The sequence below is a fragment of the Rhinolophus hipposideros genome (genome assembly GCF_964194185.1).
Source record: "Rhinolophus hipposideros genome assembly, chromosome: 14".
NCBI lineage: Eukaryota > Metazoa > Chordata > Mammalia > Chiroptera > Rhinolophidae > Rhinolophus > Rhinolophus hipposideros.
In genome coordinates, this window is record NC_138060.1 from 26941448 (window position 1) to 26957424 (window position 15977).

At 49.9% G+C, this 15977-nt stretch overlaps 1 protein-coding gene across 12 annotated transcripts in view; it reads left to right on the forward strand.

Moving 5' to 3' along the window:
• Positions 1-15977, forward strand: part of IFT122 (intraflagellar transport 122) — a 66061-nt gene that overhangs the window by 39502 nt on the left and 10582 nt on the right. For all 12 annotated transcript variants that reach the window (XR_013994874.1, XM_081072068.1, XM_081072071.1 and 9 more), the window contains 6 exons: positions 706-759; positions 3582-3743; positions 7872-8038; positions 11146-11317; positions 12827-12929; positions 14765-14905. Coding sequence is in view for 11 of the 12 variants with exons in the window: in XM_081072068.1 (XP_080928194.1) it covers positions 706-759; positions 3582-3743; positions 7872-8038; positions 11146-11317; positions 12827-12929; positions 14765-14905 (799 nt within the window). In the remaining variant the exon portion in view is untranslated. The remainder of the gene's footprint in view (positions 1-705; positions 760-3581; positions 3744-7871; positions 8039-11145; positions 11318-12826; positions 12930-14764; positions 14906-15977) is intronic.

Genomic DNA, 15977 nt, shown 5'->3' on the forward strand with positions numbered 1-15977 from the left:
GCTAACATCCATCTTCCTGAAGAGGGGTGCCTAAAAACTTCTGGTAGCCCATGGGTTAAAGTTTCTGGCTTTACTGTGAGTCCAAGGCAAGAGCTGCCCTTTTAGGATTTACGCAACAGTTTGCCTTCCAGGGACTTGGAGTGATTCATTCCCTGCCTCCCCCTTCCTTCCAGAAACCATCTTTATTCTTTCTCAGCTTTCCCCCTCCTCCTCTCCCTCCGTGGCTGTTCTTTGGGCTCTGGGTGCCCTCTGTTTATGCACTGTTGGGAAGCACAGCTGTCTACTGCTTTCCGTCCAAGTCACCAAGATGTACGTAGTCCCTGGTCAGTGTGTACGTCTTCCCCACTCCCGCTCTGGTGCACCACCTCAGAGTGTCACGCTGCCTTGTTCTTCCCTTTCGCATAGAGACTCCTCTAAGCAGGCACACTGCAGACTGCAGTATCCTAGTCTTGTTTCACCTAATCCCAAAGTGATTGATGCGCCCAGGGCTTCTTTGCTCTTCTTTGGATGGGCTAATCCCAGGGATAAAGCCGTGCCTCACTGGGTGGTATAACCCTCCTGAACACACAGTGATTAATCAATGCTTGCTTCTTTTCCCTCTTCACTGGCTCACTTTCTAAAGCTTGACTTCCCACCCCCAGCCAATCACCCACTTTTGAAGCCCAGAAAGCAGCTGATTTTCTTCTTTTATTTCTTTCCCTGTAGGCCTTCACCAGAGTACAAGACCTCCGATATTTAGAGCTCATCAACAGCATTGAGGTAAAGATGAAGTATTCTTCCTTCTCAGGAAAGCACAGATTTGCTGTCAGTGGCGTACAGGCAGCTCTTCAAGCAGGGAAGAGCTTTGAGGACACCTGAACAGAACCCACTGGTGTCTGGGTATCAGGGCCACAGCCTTGCCTGGGGCAGGCGGCAGAATGCCATGTGGGGGAGATAGCACATGGGAGCAAGGAGTGCAGTCTGTCACTTGGTAGCTGGGGGAGGCAGGTGGGTTCCTAATCTCTCTGAGCTTTGGGTTTTTGTCCGTGAAATGGGATGAGACCTACCTCGCAGGTTGCTGGGAGGATTAAATAGGTCCTTAGCAACTGGTTATTAGCTGGTTACCATCCTTTAGGGCTTTAATAACGCACCGGTGTAGGAGACATTTCCCAAGTGCACATGATCTATGCCCCACCCATAGCAATGGGGCTTGGGGACAGAAGTCTGCACTGGGCACCTGGGAGCTCTGGAGCCCTCCCCCCAGCCCACCATTCCCGGCTGAGAATAGCAGCCTCATCAGCCAAACCCTGATGGTGAGGGTGGGGGGCAGCTAAAGAGGCGCTTCTACGAGCACTGTTTGCTGGATGGTGGTAGACATGTTCTTAATTCCTGTGTATCTCAGTGCTGTCTGACTGTCTGTAAAAAGGCATACATATTTTTTCTCCTGAACAGATTTATTGTGAGGCTTTGGGAATGTGAGATACATTTGAATTCCCATATGGAAGCAGTGAGGAAATCAGCGAATGTCTTGTCCCTTCGATTCAGTTCAGCATAATAAACACGTGTTGTGGGCCAGGCCTGGTGCTGAGCCCAGTGGGTGGAGAGCTGAGTGGGAGAGGCCTGCAGGAGCTCACAGCCTGCTCAGCCTAATCGTTGCCATTTGCTGCGTGCCTGCTCTGCCCCCATGCATGATCGATGTGTACACGACTTTAAATCCTCACAACGACTTAATGAGGCAGATACTGTTCCTATCCCTATTGGATAAATAAGGACACAAAGGCTCAGAAAGGCTAGGTCATGTCCCCAAGGCTCCACAGGCAAAAGCTTGGTTCCAGTTCAAAGCCAATTCTCTCTCTCAGGCTCATGCTGTCTACTGTAGGCCATGCTGCCATCTAAGAAGTTTCTTCTGATGCAACCTCCACATACACTCTCTCTCTCCCTCCCCCGGCACCATCATAAGGAGTGTCTGTGTCTTCTGTTGCTTACTTACCTGCACGATGGTTTGTTCAGAACCATCTACCCGTAATGCCCAGTTTTACTTATGATCAGGGGTGGCAGTTGTCAATCGTCTGGTCTCTATCTAAAGATCTTAATCTGAAGCCGTGGAACATAATTTTTCTCTATGCACAGGTAACCGACCTCTTTGAGGGACTCCTTTCATGATTTACCAGCTCTTACTGAGTTCCTGTCTTATTGCTGCCTCTTCTGTGCTATGAGCTGCCGGTCGGTTAAAGTAAACTTGTAAGAATTGTCTCTTGAAAAAGAGTAAAGGGCCTTCGAGTGAGGACACATTTGGGCTGCTCTGAGGCCTTAGTTGCTTGTTTCTAGGCACTCGGTATTATTCCGAAGAACTGAGTTTCCTTACGAGGCTCCTTTGACAGGTGAGCGGTAACTGTACTAGTAACTGGAGGAAGACTGTCCGCCCAGATGGCTTCACGCATGCTGAATATGCGTAAATCATTTTTCTTGATCGTGGTGATATTCTGTGGCCTAGAGAAGATTATGGCCTAAATTCCATGCCTAGTGAAACCTATTTCTTTATCTCACTGCAAGATTTTAACTCATTTCCTACAATTAGGAATTAGTTCATTTGGTTGATTAGCCTAAACTATGTGTAGTTTCTTTTTGTTTTTTTTAAAATTATTTCTGTCAGTGGGGAAGCATGTTGCCTCCAGCTGTTAAAACTTTCACCAGCTTGTCTGGGAGTTTGGTTCAACGTCTCATCTTCCTCCACTGTGATACACTTGCTAGAAAACAAGCAAAAGGAAACTGCTGGGGATGAGATTGGGTGCTGTTGAGTGTTTACAAATAGTTGAGCTGTAGACTCATGAATGTTCCCTAACACAGGAGGAAGGAGTATGCCAGTTATTCCCCTTCATCCTCAGCACTGCTAGGATGTGTCTGTGTTGGGGGACCATCACTTATTTCCGAAGGTGGTGGTATGTGGTGCAAAGAGCATCTGGACTCGGACTGAGCCCAAATGCCAGCTCTGTCTGACCGCCACCTGCTCCTCTTCTGAATCTCAGCTTCCCTCAGCAGGGTGCCTCGTGGTACAACCCCCCCTTGGGTCCCTGGGGGAAGTGTGTACCGGGGCCGAGTGGGTGCTCGCATGTGGCATCACTCCCCTTCACATTAGAGACAGGACACAGTAAGGCTCGTTGTCTTATTTTGTTGTTCTTCTTCTTGGGAAGAACCCTACACTTTCTCCTTGTCTGCCATCATTGTGAGTCACGACCCAGCCAAACCACGCCTGGGGCCTTGAGAGATCTTGGGAGCTCCAAGGAGTGGGCAGTACACACCATCCTAAGTATGCAGTTGTTTCCTTAGAAGAATATGGAAGAAAGCAGCCCTGAGGGATTTCCATTAAACAAACAAAAGTTTGTATCTCTTTTGATCGTCCCTCCTCTGGAAAAAACACCTGCTTTTGTTGTTAAGCATTCCCACCAGAAACCTAGGTGAGAGACACAACAGCCCAGGAGCCAAGTGTAGGTTCCAGTAGGAAGGCCCAGGGGCTTAACTTGAAATAGCAACATCTAACCTTTGTAAAGGCTGCTTCCTGCCATGGCTGCAGAGGCCATTTCCTGTGCTTCTAATTTTTCCAGGAGAGGAAGAAGCGGGGAGAGCCCAACAATGACCTGTTTCTGGCAGATGTGTTTTCCTACCAGGGGAAGTTCCATGAGGCCGCCAAACTGTACAAGAGGAGTGGGCACGAGAACCTCGCACTGGACATGTACACTGACCTCCGCATGTTTGAGTATGCCAAGGTAAGACCCCAATGTCCCAGCTGGAGCTGCCCCGTGGAAGCCACCAGCGTTCTGACACTGTGGTGTCCAAGTTGTTTACCCCAAGAGGTGGTACAGACAGAAAACGGCAATGGAGGACAAACTGGTAGGCAAAGGAACCATCGATGATCACTGGTTGAAGATAATCTAAAATTGACCCTCCAGGGTGACATCAAAGGGACAGAATATGACAGTTCAGCTCTTTGTCATGACAGAACTGGCTGGACTGTGAGTGTGAACCAGCAGAGTTCCTTCGTTAAGTGTTCAGAGTTAGGACATTAGGATTGTGTCTCACAAATTCTCTCAAATCTTGGTTAGAAGCCACCGAAAATCAGTGTCCTCAGGCCCGAGCTGTTCTGCCAGCCTCATACAGGACAGTGTGCTTCACCTTGGCCAAGGTTTCCTAAACATCTACTCTGAGTGGTTCTGGCCTTCACACTGGGCCTTGGAGACGCTATGATCCCCCTGCCCTCTGGCGCTCGCGCAGTGTGCTTCCCGGCACCCGGACGGGTGCAGTATGGCGCCCACCCATCAGCAGGGGTGATGGTGGAGATCTCCCCTTGCATTTGGAGGGCCCCAGCAGGTATGGGTGCATGAAGGAGAGCTTCCTGGAGCAGGCTGAGGGCTTGTATGAGCATGAGTCCCACTGAGGAACCCCATGCCAGGTCACTTGCAGTTCAGCCTAACACGAGGTGAAAAGAACCTTGGCCCCATCAAGCAACCAGGCTCTTCCTTCCACTGAGGTGCTTTTGTTAGCCTGCCTTTCCTCGTAGTGTCAGAAGAGGCTTCAGAATGTTACTAAATGAGTCATCAGCCACAACCAATTAGTGGCTATTAATGTCAGTTATCTAGCTCACAAGTTCAAGGTGGAAAATCCTCCCCATTTTTTTCCTGCTCTTCTATTCCTAAAGGTGGCTGTGCTCTTTTATCTTCCACCATCTATGAGAAGGGGGCGGAAGGTTGTGTCTGGTCACTGTGATGTGGCCCAGGGGTTTGTGGTCATCAGTACCTGGACGAGCACCTGGTCCCCAGCCTGTCTCTTCACCTTGGTGGTTCCTTCACACCATCCCCCAGATCTGGGTACTTCAGGTTCCTCCACTTTGCCCTCTTCAAATTTTTTACACCCCCTTACACTCCCAACACACGCATACACAGTTTAACACTGCAGTCATACTGAGAACACCTAAATCAGTGCATCTCTTTCTGGGGATAACCTTTAAACCGAGGCCAAAACTGAAGCTAAAGAACTGAATCCTCGGGGTAGAACTCAGGCATTAGGAGAGCTGGCTGTGGTGGTTCTTTGGAACCTCGGAAACCTCCAGTAGCATCTGTGGTGCAGTAGACCGCATCCCACCTTGGCGTCCAGAGAGCCCGTGTGAGTCCTGGTCCTTCCGATGCGTGGCTTGGGGAAAGCCTCTTGATTTTGCTAAGCCTCCATTTCCTTCTTGCAGAGTGACATGGCTGCAGCTCAGCTTAGTTCTGAGAATTGTACAAAATAATGTATGAGAAAGCCCAAGCTTTACAAAGGCCAAGCTGTAGAGAGGTTAGGAAAATGAGAGCTGCCAAGCATGACCACAGAGTGGCTGTTCTTCAGACCTCTCCCTGGTCAGCCTCACTCCTGCCCCCACACGGAGGCCCCTCCTCACGCTTTGGGTGGGCTTTGTGCTCCCACACTCTCCCGCCCAGAGATGCAGCCCATTTACACACTCCATCTGGTCTGCCTCTCTATGAAGGCAAATACCTGGGGGTTGTTTTCAGTGGTAGTTTTTTGCTTTTTTCTTTTTAAATCACAATTCCAAGTAGGTTGGGTCTGTTTCAATTCCCTTCCCCCAATAGTTTGAGAAAATGTGTACATGCACATTATGTTGGGGGTGGAGGGATATAGTACTTATTAACATGGCATGTTTTTGTTTATTTGAAACTTGCTTCCCAAGGTTCAATCTGGTTTTCAGAAAATTTTTAAATTACATTCCCACGTACAAATAAATTGTATGCTTTCTGGATAAGTGACATGTTTATATGGTGATAAAGGGAATTATAATGCTCTTAACTCTTATGTAGTATGTCCTTATCAAAATCACCAAGCATGAGAACACTGTTTAGTCTCATTCATCACTCCCCACAACCTCTTTCTGTCTACTTTAGGGCAAAGTCTTTGCCATGCCCCCAGATAATGTGTAAATTAGCTTCATGGAACCAAAGAACCTTTGAAAACCCAGTTTGTTGAGCCTTGAAGGAACCATTTAGACTCAGCTTCAATTAGGTCGGAGTTCCTGGAACGGGACTGTTGGGCTAACGGAGGCTCCCTCAAGCCTGTGAGCTGTGTGCCTGGCTGGTCTCCTCATTGACGACCCAAATTTATGGCTCGCTTTTGGTCTCTGACCCTTCTCCCTACGGTCGCAGCAAGTCCACTTGGAAGGGCATTTCTGATCTCGTACGATGCCTGTTTTCCCCAGCTGTTAACCTCATCTAACCAACTAGGTTAGCAGAGCTTCCAGCTTTGCGTTGGCATAGAATACATGTTCTAGTAGCTGCTGAGAAGAAAGACTGTATCTGGAATGGCCCAAACTAGCCATCTTCAGAGAGTTAGTGGCTTTTTTCCAAGCCCCTTTCCTTTCCCCTGGGTGAACTCCAGAGGGACCGAAGGCCAGCGAGGTGGGCCTGTCTTTTATTGGCTCCCAGCATCTGGGTAGATGATGTTCTTTCCTCCCCTTAAAATAGTTGGTTGCCTTAGGCCAATCTAATATATTATTTTAGGGGCTACACAATTACCCTGAAAGCAAATGGAAAAAAAAAGAGAGAGAGAGAGAGCTAATTGTTCAAATAGGTTTTTAGCATACCTTGACTGCACTTTCCTGACAGATGAGTGCTAATCATGGGGAAAGCAGTGCTTTTTTTGTACTTTGTGAGGTTGACACAGCGCACTCTCTGCAGGGTACATTATTCCTAAGACAAACCGCTTCTTACCGGTAATGCAGATCTGGGCTCTCAGCGCTCTCAATTTCCCTTTTTGAAAAGCCCCACCTTTAAAAATGTCAGCACCAAAGCTGCCTCAACTATGACAAACTCCCACGTATATATTTTGGGAAACTATCCTGAAAAGAGGTGATTTTCTGAGGCTGTTTCTCACGCATTCTAGGGCCAATCCCGGGAAGCTGGGCCTGGCCCTTCAGAGACCCCTTGTTGTGGTGGAAGGAACATGGGCCCTCACGCTTTGACCTCTTTGCCTCCAGATCCATAGGCCTCTCTTCCTTCAGAGCTTCTCTCCAGGCCCCATTCCCCGCCTCAGATCCCTGGTGTCCTCCTGCTGTCCCCACTCCTGCAGACCTGAGGTCCAGACAGGGTGATACTATCCAGTGGAGAAGTAATTAACCAAAAGCATTTGTGCTTTTTATCCACCCTAGGCAAATATCTGGGGGCAAAACCAATGGGATGATGCTCTAAGTTCAGGCAACAGACGTGAATCAGAAAACTGATAGAAATAGCACTTCCAGTGTGGTGGTGACAGAGGGGAGGGGACAAAGAGGCCCTCCTTGACTCAGTGGATCGTTTTGTCTAAGTTGAAGGGACCACATGCTCAGCTTCACTCTGAGGCATGTAGTATGATCCCTGTTTATCTGAATAAATATTATAGGTCTGAGTATTCAAAATTGTACAACCAGATTGTAGAGTCACTATATAGCAATAGTCACATATACATCAAACTATATGAGAGAGAGAGAGAGGAGAGAGAGAGAGGAGAGAAAGTAACCTGATCATAAAGCTTCCACACTGCGGTTTGTGTACAGTACTGTGAAGAGTCTGGAAAGTGCTATTTAGCTGAAGAACAAATGTCCCTTAGTTGGAAGGGCAGGAAGTGCTGAGGCCCCCAGTCCTTGACGCTGTCCCGGTACCCCCAGGGGCACCTATGGGGCGGACTGTGAGCACCCCTCCCTGACACCTGGGACGGCCCCCCCCAGTCAGCCACGCAGGGATGGGCCCACACTTGTATCCTGATCGCCTGCTTCAGCCAAATGGAGCCTTTGCTTGCTCCAGCTTTCGGCAGCCTGACGTAATGCTGGCAGCAGGAAGTTCTAATTCGGAGTGTTTTTGTTTGTTGTGCTTCCTCAGGATTTCCTTGGATCTGGAGACCCCAAAGAAACAAAGATGCTAATCACCAAACAGGCTGACTGGGCTAGAAATATCAACGAGCCCAAAGCCGCTGTGGAGATGTACATCTCGGCGGGAGAGCACGTCAAGGCCATTGAGATCAGCGGCGACCATGGCTGGGTCGACACGTAGGTTTTCAGTCCCTGCCCCAAGAAGCATTTGGCGGCATATCATGTCATGTCAGCTCTTTGTTTTGACTGACAAGGAAAAAAAATAGTGTTTCTCTAAATATCTAATCCGAATGTGGTAGTAACTAGGGTTTTGGGAGAGACAGAGATTGAATGAGGCATTTGGTGCCTTTGAGGAGCTTAGCAAATTCCTCGGGGGAAAGGGTGGGAGGGAGTGAGGAGGGGGAGACACCCAGGTGTTGTCATTGCCATTCCTTGAGCCCTCCCTATGAGCCAGGCACTGCGGTACCTTGCAAGTATCTGGTTCTCCCCTCCTCTGCCCTCTGCACCCTAAGCGTGGGTGTTTCCATGCCCATCTTCCACATGAGGAAACCAAGGCTCAAGGACCAAGTGATCACACAAAGCAAAATAGCTGGGATGTCGTGAAGCTGAGCTTCAAACTGACCTGGCCAACGCCAAGGCCCATAACACCTAAAATGGTAGGAACTGGAAAAGAACAAGAAAAATTGCTGGCACCTCAGGAAAGGAGATGTGAATTTTCACGGGAGGAACCATAGATGTATTCTAGAAGGTAGTCACATGAAAGGCCTTGAAGCATTTTAAGAGGCAGAGCTGGTAGGAAGGGGCAGAACATGCAGGCCAGAAGAGCAGCAGAAAACGAACAGGTTGGCTGTGGTTGGAATAAAAGGTGTAGGTGTGGGTGGGTGAAGGACAGCTGACTGTGAGCAGGGGGCCTAGGAGGGTCTCGGGTGCCAAACAGGCATTTAGATTTGTCAGTGAGTAGCAAGAATCCCTTGTCAGGGCTATGCTGTGGGAAGCCCACTTAGGCGGTGGGTGTAGAATGGAGGTGAAAACTACAGGAAGGGAGACCAGACGAGTGGCAGTGCAGTAGACCAGGGAGAAATATGGTGGCTGAGGGAATGAGCGAGGCAGGGAGGAGGCAGAATTGACAGAATGGGGTCATCGGGTGGGGCCAGGCGAGGGGGTTGCAAGCCGGTTCTGAGCTCTGGGCCTGGTAGTGGGAATGCCACTCGCCAAGGCAGAGAACAGAGGAGAGAGTAGGCTTGGGTGGGGCTGCCGGACAAAGGATGGATTCAGTGTTGGGTCCCTTAGAGCATCAGATCTCCAGGGGGAAGTCAGGGAAAGTGGGCTTCATGCGCATACATGTATGTGTATGTGTGTGTGTGCACATATTTGTGTGTGTGAGAGAAAGAGAGGGGTAACGTGTGCGTAGTATATGTGTGCACGCTGCCACAGCTGTTAGAGAGCAGGTGAGGGAGCGGCTCCTGAGGTGGGCTCAGTCTGAGCCCTAAAGGCTGTTGCCTGTCCTGTGGTCCACAGGGAGTGGTGGCCCAGACAGGACCTGGGGAGGGAAAAGGGCTGGTTAATATCTAAATCACCCCTGTGAACCCCACCATGTGGTCAGCGTGTGTGTCCAAGAATAAAGTTTCTTCAAGAAAGAGACACAGATTTTGCCCCCCGATTTATTCTTTCCACAAAAGTGATGGTACAGGAGAGAGCCAGGCAGATTTAAGTCCCGCTCTCTCCTCTAGTTTTTCACTTCTCTTTCTTTTGCAACTGATATGTATCAGGTTACGTTGAGGAGAGACTTAACTAGTTCAGGAAAGAGACATTCAGCATGTTTTGCCCTTTCCAGGCTGTAAAAGTGTCTCTTCTTCAGGGACATTTGATTTGATGGGTGGGGCTGAGGGGGTTCTAAGGGGTTGCCTGTGCCATCTTTCCCTAAAAATGTGTCGCTTCTCTGCTGAGAAGTGTTATTTTTAGATGTCATTATTATTCTAAGTACAGATTGACAGGCCTCCCTGAGCTTGCCTGTCTCTGAGACAGGGATCTGTTACAGCTGCTTCCCTTTCCTTTCTCACAAAACGCAAGCTGGGTAGGACCCCTTTCTCCTGGGAGAGCTGGGTTTACTCCAAACCCTGGCCTGACCAGGGGGAACAAACATGTTCCATTCAGCCCCCATGTCCCCACAAGCAGTGGGAGAGCCGGTCACCACTGGGGAGAAGTGGTGAGCCAGCAGTCCCTGTGGCCCCTCCCCCGTGGTTAGCACCTTGGCCTGGAGAGTTGGCACAGCCAGGATTTCCTGCAGGCCTTCCTTCCAGAGCCCAGAGCAGGCCCCACGCATGCCGCTTCCTGTAGAGGTCACCTCACTGAAGAATTGTCATGCCTCTGCCTCTACTTTCTCATGAGAATTCCCCAAACCATGGTGGGAAGAGCACTTTGCCACTTCCTGGCTGCAGTCTTGGGCAGGTTGCTTCCCCTTCCACCCTCTTTAGTGTTTTCATTTGCAAGATGGGAATAACAGTACCACCTCATAGGGTGGTGGAGATTCAATGAGATGACCCATGTGAAAACTCATGGTGCTCTGCTTGGCGCAGTAGGTGATCAGTAGATGTTCACTTCACTCCCCAGATCCTGCTGCATAGATTAGTAACTCCTATGGAAGGGACATGCAGGGGAGGCGGGGCATGGTGTCCTTCAGCAGGCAACCTCTCCCAGTCACTAGGACTGGTTTCGGAATGTGTCTTTTTTTTTTTAAGATTTTATTGGGGAAGGGAAACAGGACTTTATTGGGGAACAGTGTATACTTCCAGGACTTTTTTCCAAGTCAAGTTGTTGTCCTTTCAATTTTAGTTGTGGAGGGTGTCGTTCAGCTTCAAGTTGTCCTTATAGTCTTAGTTGTGGAGGGTGCAGCTCAGCTCCAGGTCCAGTTGCCGTTGCTAGTTGCAGGGGGCGCAGCCCATCATCGCTTGCGGGAGTCGAACCGGCGACCTTGTGGTTGAGAGCCCACTGGCCCATGTGGGAATCGAACCAGCAGCCTTCGGAGTTAGGAGCACGGAGGTCCAACTGCCTGAGCCCCCGGGCCTGCCCTGGAATGTGTCATTTAATAACTCATTATTAAATGAGTTAAATGAGTTATTAACTCATTTAATAACCCCCCTCGAGCACCAGGGACTGTGACACCATACTGAGCCCTGGGAACATCGGCATTAATCAATACAGAGCCCGCCCCGGAGAAGACCCAGGAGCCTACGCCGCTTCCTTCCACAGGAGGCCATCTCCTCCCTCTGTGCTCGCCTCTCCAGGTTAATTGACATTGCCCGTAAGCTGGACAAGGCCGAGCGGGAGCCCCTGCTGATGTGCGCTCACTATTTTAAGAAGCTGGATAGCCCTGGCTATGCTGCTGAGACCTACCTGAAGATTGGTGACCTGAAGTCCTTGATTCAGCTGCACGTGGAGACCCAGCGCTGGGATGAGGTGAGGGTAGAGCATGCCTCATGGGTTAGGGGGCCCCGCCTAAGCCCTTGGCCACAGGGGGCTTTTGGGGGTTTGGATGGAGAGCAGATGCCCTCATTGTGGGAACGGCAATCAGGAGACTTAACCTCATTGCAGTCAGAAGACTTAACCTTGAATTCTCTGAGCTAGATTATCTTAGAGGGCCTTTGGTACTAGCTTTCCATTTGTTCGTTCATTCATTCATTCATTCATTCATTCATTCATTCATTCATTCATTCATTCATAAAAGCTGTATGGATTGTGGCTCTGTTCCAGGCCTGTGATAGAGACCAGGGATGTGAGAGTTAATGTGACAGCACCCAGTACCTGCTATTGGTCTGAGTTGCCTCTGGCCAGCACCAAAGGCTAATGCCTCGCTGACATGGAGACACACCTGTGTGACATTTAAAACCTTCTGGGCGGCATTTTGGCAGAAAATGTCACCCACGCATTCCAGGTGCAGGCTGCCAGAGCAATTTCAGGGGTCAGGCTCCTCCTCCTTCTTGCCTACCTGCCACTCCCACTCCTGATCTAGGCTCCTCTGGCCGGAGGGACAGGTGAGAAGAATTAGCCAGGTCAGCAGGAAAGATGGCTGAGGCGAGGCTGTGGAAGCCGCTGTGTGCTGCCCTTGCTGTGGCTTGAACGCACCTTCCTACTCATGGGCTGCCTGTGTCCTGGATTGAAATTCATCCCCGAGAGGATTAGAGGCTGCGCCCTAAGTCCTTAGCCCGCCTCATCTGCCCAGCATGGTCTAGTTTATAGAGCCGGAGCGAGACCTTTTCTAGGTGTGATGGGTCTGACTCCTGTCTCCCCTCTGAGCCGCTCCATTTGGTGAGGTGACAAGGTCACGGATGAGAAAAGGTGGGGCTAGGGACAGAGGCAATAATGGCTTCTCAAGATGAATTTATCAGGAGATTTCTGAAGCAGCATAAATTAGAACATCTTGGAACCACTCAGTCCTGGCTGTATGTCAGGCAAACTTTCTCCCATTGCCACATACTGTCCCCTGTGACTCATTTCCGATTCTCCTGGCCTGACAGGTGGTTCTGGGGCTTAGATAAGCAGTCACTGGGTCCCATGCAGCACCAATCCACCGTCATCTTTGACAGCTAATACACAGGATGATGATAATGTCAGTTCTGTTTCCTTAGGTGTCGCCTGCAATTAAAAGAAATCTGTTTGCAGCGCCACAGGAGCCCACGCAAACCCTCAAAATAAAATGTTTCCGATTCTGTGCCGCTTCTATGGTCCAGAAACAGACTGTGTTGTGTAGTGAATCCAGTTGCTTGCATATTGCTGTTAATTGCCTTTTGTTTTCAAAGAGCTGATTTGTTTTTGCGTTTCTGGGGGTGGTGGAGGGGAGGCACTCTCCCCCTCTGAGTTGTCAGGGCTGGCAAAATATGACATCCCTAATGGATTCAGCCAAGTGCCATGTTTTCATGGGGACTGTGGGGGCTGCTTTATTACGAATGCATTTGCTCCTTCCTCCAGGCCTTTGCTCTGGGCGAGAAGCATCCCGAGTTTAAGGATGACATCTACGTGCCCTACGCTCAGTGGCTAGCCGAGAATGATCGTTTTGAGGAAGCCCAGAAAGGTAGGCCACGCAGACTAGCACCATGCCGAGGGCCCTGCCCAGATACACATTCCAGGAAGGCTGCCGAGCCCCTCCCATTGTAGGCCCTAAGAAGCATGACTTTATCTGGGGACGCGATGTGTTTAGTAGTGAAACCTGGGAAGGAATGTAGTGGAAAGAACGTAGGCTTTGGAGTCAGACACACCTGGGTCCATGACTCACCTGCCTCAGGACCTCAGGCAGGTCCTATCTCCTCTCTGAGCAAAGCACCGTGCACACGAATCTGTCTTTCCATTTAATCCTCACAACAGCCCTGTGATGGAGGTACCATTTTGTAGATGAGAAAACTGGAAGAGGAAAAGGAATTTGCCTGAAGTCCCACCGCAAGGAAGTGGCAGAGAGGGAATTTGAGCCAAGGCGGGGTGAGGACAAAATGAGAGGACTCCTACAGAGTCTAGCGCTGTCTCACCTGCCACTTTCCTCTACCACGAATAGAAACTTGGATTCTCTTTCTGGCTCAGATAAATGGGGTGTCCTCTGCTCCTTGGCATTTCCCCTGGTAAAGTGGGCCGCTCACCAGGTGTGGCAGTTTCTGAAAGAGGAGTGAAAGGGAGTATAGAGCTTTAACTGGTAATAATAATTTCAAAATGTGACTGCCTTCTCTGTGTCAGGCACTGGCTGGGCCCTTATCTGTGTGTAGTTAATCTTAAATCTCTGCAGCAGCCCTGCAGAGACACAAAGCCAGAGAGTGACACAGCCCGAATTGGGCCAGGATCCGTCTGGCTAGGGAACCTGATTCTTCTGCTAGGTTTTGCTACCTCTTTAGGAATTCTTCGAATTGAAGTTGGGTGTGTCATATTCCATAGCATCCCATTTACATGTGGTTTGGTAGCGGTTGCCACTCCAGACACATTTTGGAACAGACGTCTCCCTGTCGGAGTTCCTCAGCTAAAAGCCCCCTTTGAAGGACAGCGTGTTCTCCCCTGCTTCAGCATTTCCAGAGCACCCAGTTGTTGAAGTATCTGCATGTTTGGGCAAAACATATCAACCTATCCATCTGTCTGTGTCTGCCCTTCCAAGAATCTATCGCCATAGTAACTTGGTACTCAGACAAGAGACTGGAGATGAGAGTGGAACAAAGGCCAGACCTTTTCCTTCTCTAAAGCTGAAGATTTGGATCTAAGCTGAGTGCTCACATGTGGGCAAATGTCACAGCTGGAAGTGCTTCCCTGGCAGTTCCCAACGACCCAAGGGTCTGGCACATAGTAGGTATAGGAAGTTTCTCTTAAATGGATGTAGGAACGATTGAGAGATTATTTCTTTGCTTGTTTTCACAAATGTTTGGTTGCTAGAGCGAAGCCAAAATTTTTTCAAGATTGTCATCAAAACAACTCAGTTGACCGATTGAGGACTTGAGTTGGGCTCAGTTCTGTGACCTCGGGCATGCCACTTTACCTCCACCTCGCAGAGCACAACTTAAAAAGTCAGGTCCTGTTATGTGACCTCAGAAGTCACAAGGCTTGGCCCTGGAGTGGGGCAGGGGCAAAACCTCACTGATAAAGAGCAACAGTTTCATCCTCAGACTTGGCCCTGCAGTTTGGTCCCTCAGGTTTTCCTGGCTGCCATGCCTTTCCAAAGTCAGTTGCCTTTTCCCAGCCAAAAAGTAGCATATCCCACTGTAGTTTTTTCAGGATGTAGCCTCAGTTATTTATAGCCTTCGGCCTGAGAGGCGCATCCCAGCAACGAAGTGCCACAGATGGTCTCGAGTGTCCTACGTCTCCAGCAAGCAGCCCCTTGCGAGCCCCGCAGGATTCCCTCCAACTCCCCCAACCGCGTGTGCTTTTGTGCCCCCCCAGCGTTCCATAAGGCCGGGCGGCAGGGGGAAGCGGTCAGGGTGCTGGAGCAGCTCACACACAACGCCGTGGTCGAGAGCAGATTTAATGATGCTGCCTGTTATTACTGGGTGCTGTCCATGCGGTGCCTCGATATCGCTCAAGGTAAGTGAACACCAGCCAGGCCCTCTCTGGCACCAAGATAAACATCGAGAAAGCTGGGACGTTTTAATTAAAGCCCTGGGCTTGTTTATGGGGTGTATTGTCCGAAACCCTGCCTTGAAGAGGCATAATCTGGTGTGTCCTCTTTTTCCCGTTTGCCCGTAAGCTTCAGGATGGGATGAGGGCCCTCCTGGGGTTGCAGATGGGAAGTCCTGCCCTGTGTTGCTAATTCAGAACATACCGATCCCCTGCTACCTGGGAGCCCATAACTGGACTTGAGCGAGCTCTGGTTTTAAAAACATATATGTAATGAAGAGATGAAAAAGAGATCACTTTACAAATAACACACTCCAGATTCTGACTCATTCCAGGAGGAAAATAGTTTCAAAGTTGCTTTCTTTCACAAGACTTCCCATGATGCTCTGAGGGAGTTCTGGAAGAGGTGGAGGGGACAGGGAAATGTCTTTACTTGACCAAGGCCAACTGCAGGAATGGGAAAACACTGGAATCGGAGGCAGCTAGGTGACTTGGAACAAGTCACAGTCCCTGTCTGTAGCATGGGGGGTAATCTTACCCCGCTTCCTTCCTAAGTCTGCTGTGAGCCTCACAGAAGCCATGGTTATAGTTTGATAAATGTCAAGCCCAGGTGTAGGATGGCATTTTTCTGTTTTGGCCAATGGTCTGCGCTTTTGATAAGGAATGGCACAGCAGAAAGAGGCTTGAGGTGAGCATGAATAAAGTCAACGCCTGCCCACGCTCCCCACCAGGCTTCTCTGGTAGCCCTGGGTCCCAGTGGTCACCTTGCCCCAGCTGGTGTTCTCCCAGCTGGGTGTAGCGTGGGGTCGGGGAGAACCTGCAGGAAATATCCTCAGACTTTCCCGGACCATGTTTTCTGACAAGCTGAGACTTTGCTTGTCTTGGGACGGCCCCAGCTCCTAAACACAGCACCTTTGCCATTCACTGCACCCCTTTGCCACTCTCCCCAGCGTAGGTCTGGTGTAGAGGGAGAACTGGCACCAGCAACGGTGCCATTCCCTAGCCCTTCCTTCTAGACACAGTTTGACTTGTCTTCTCC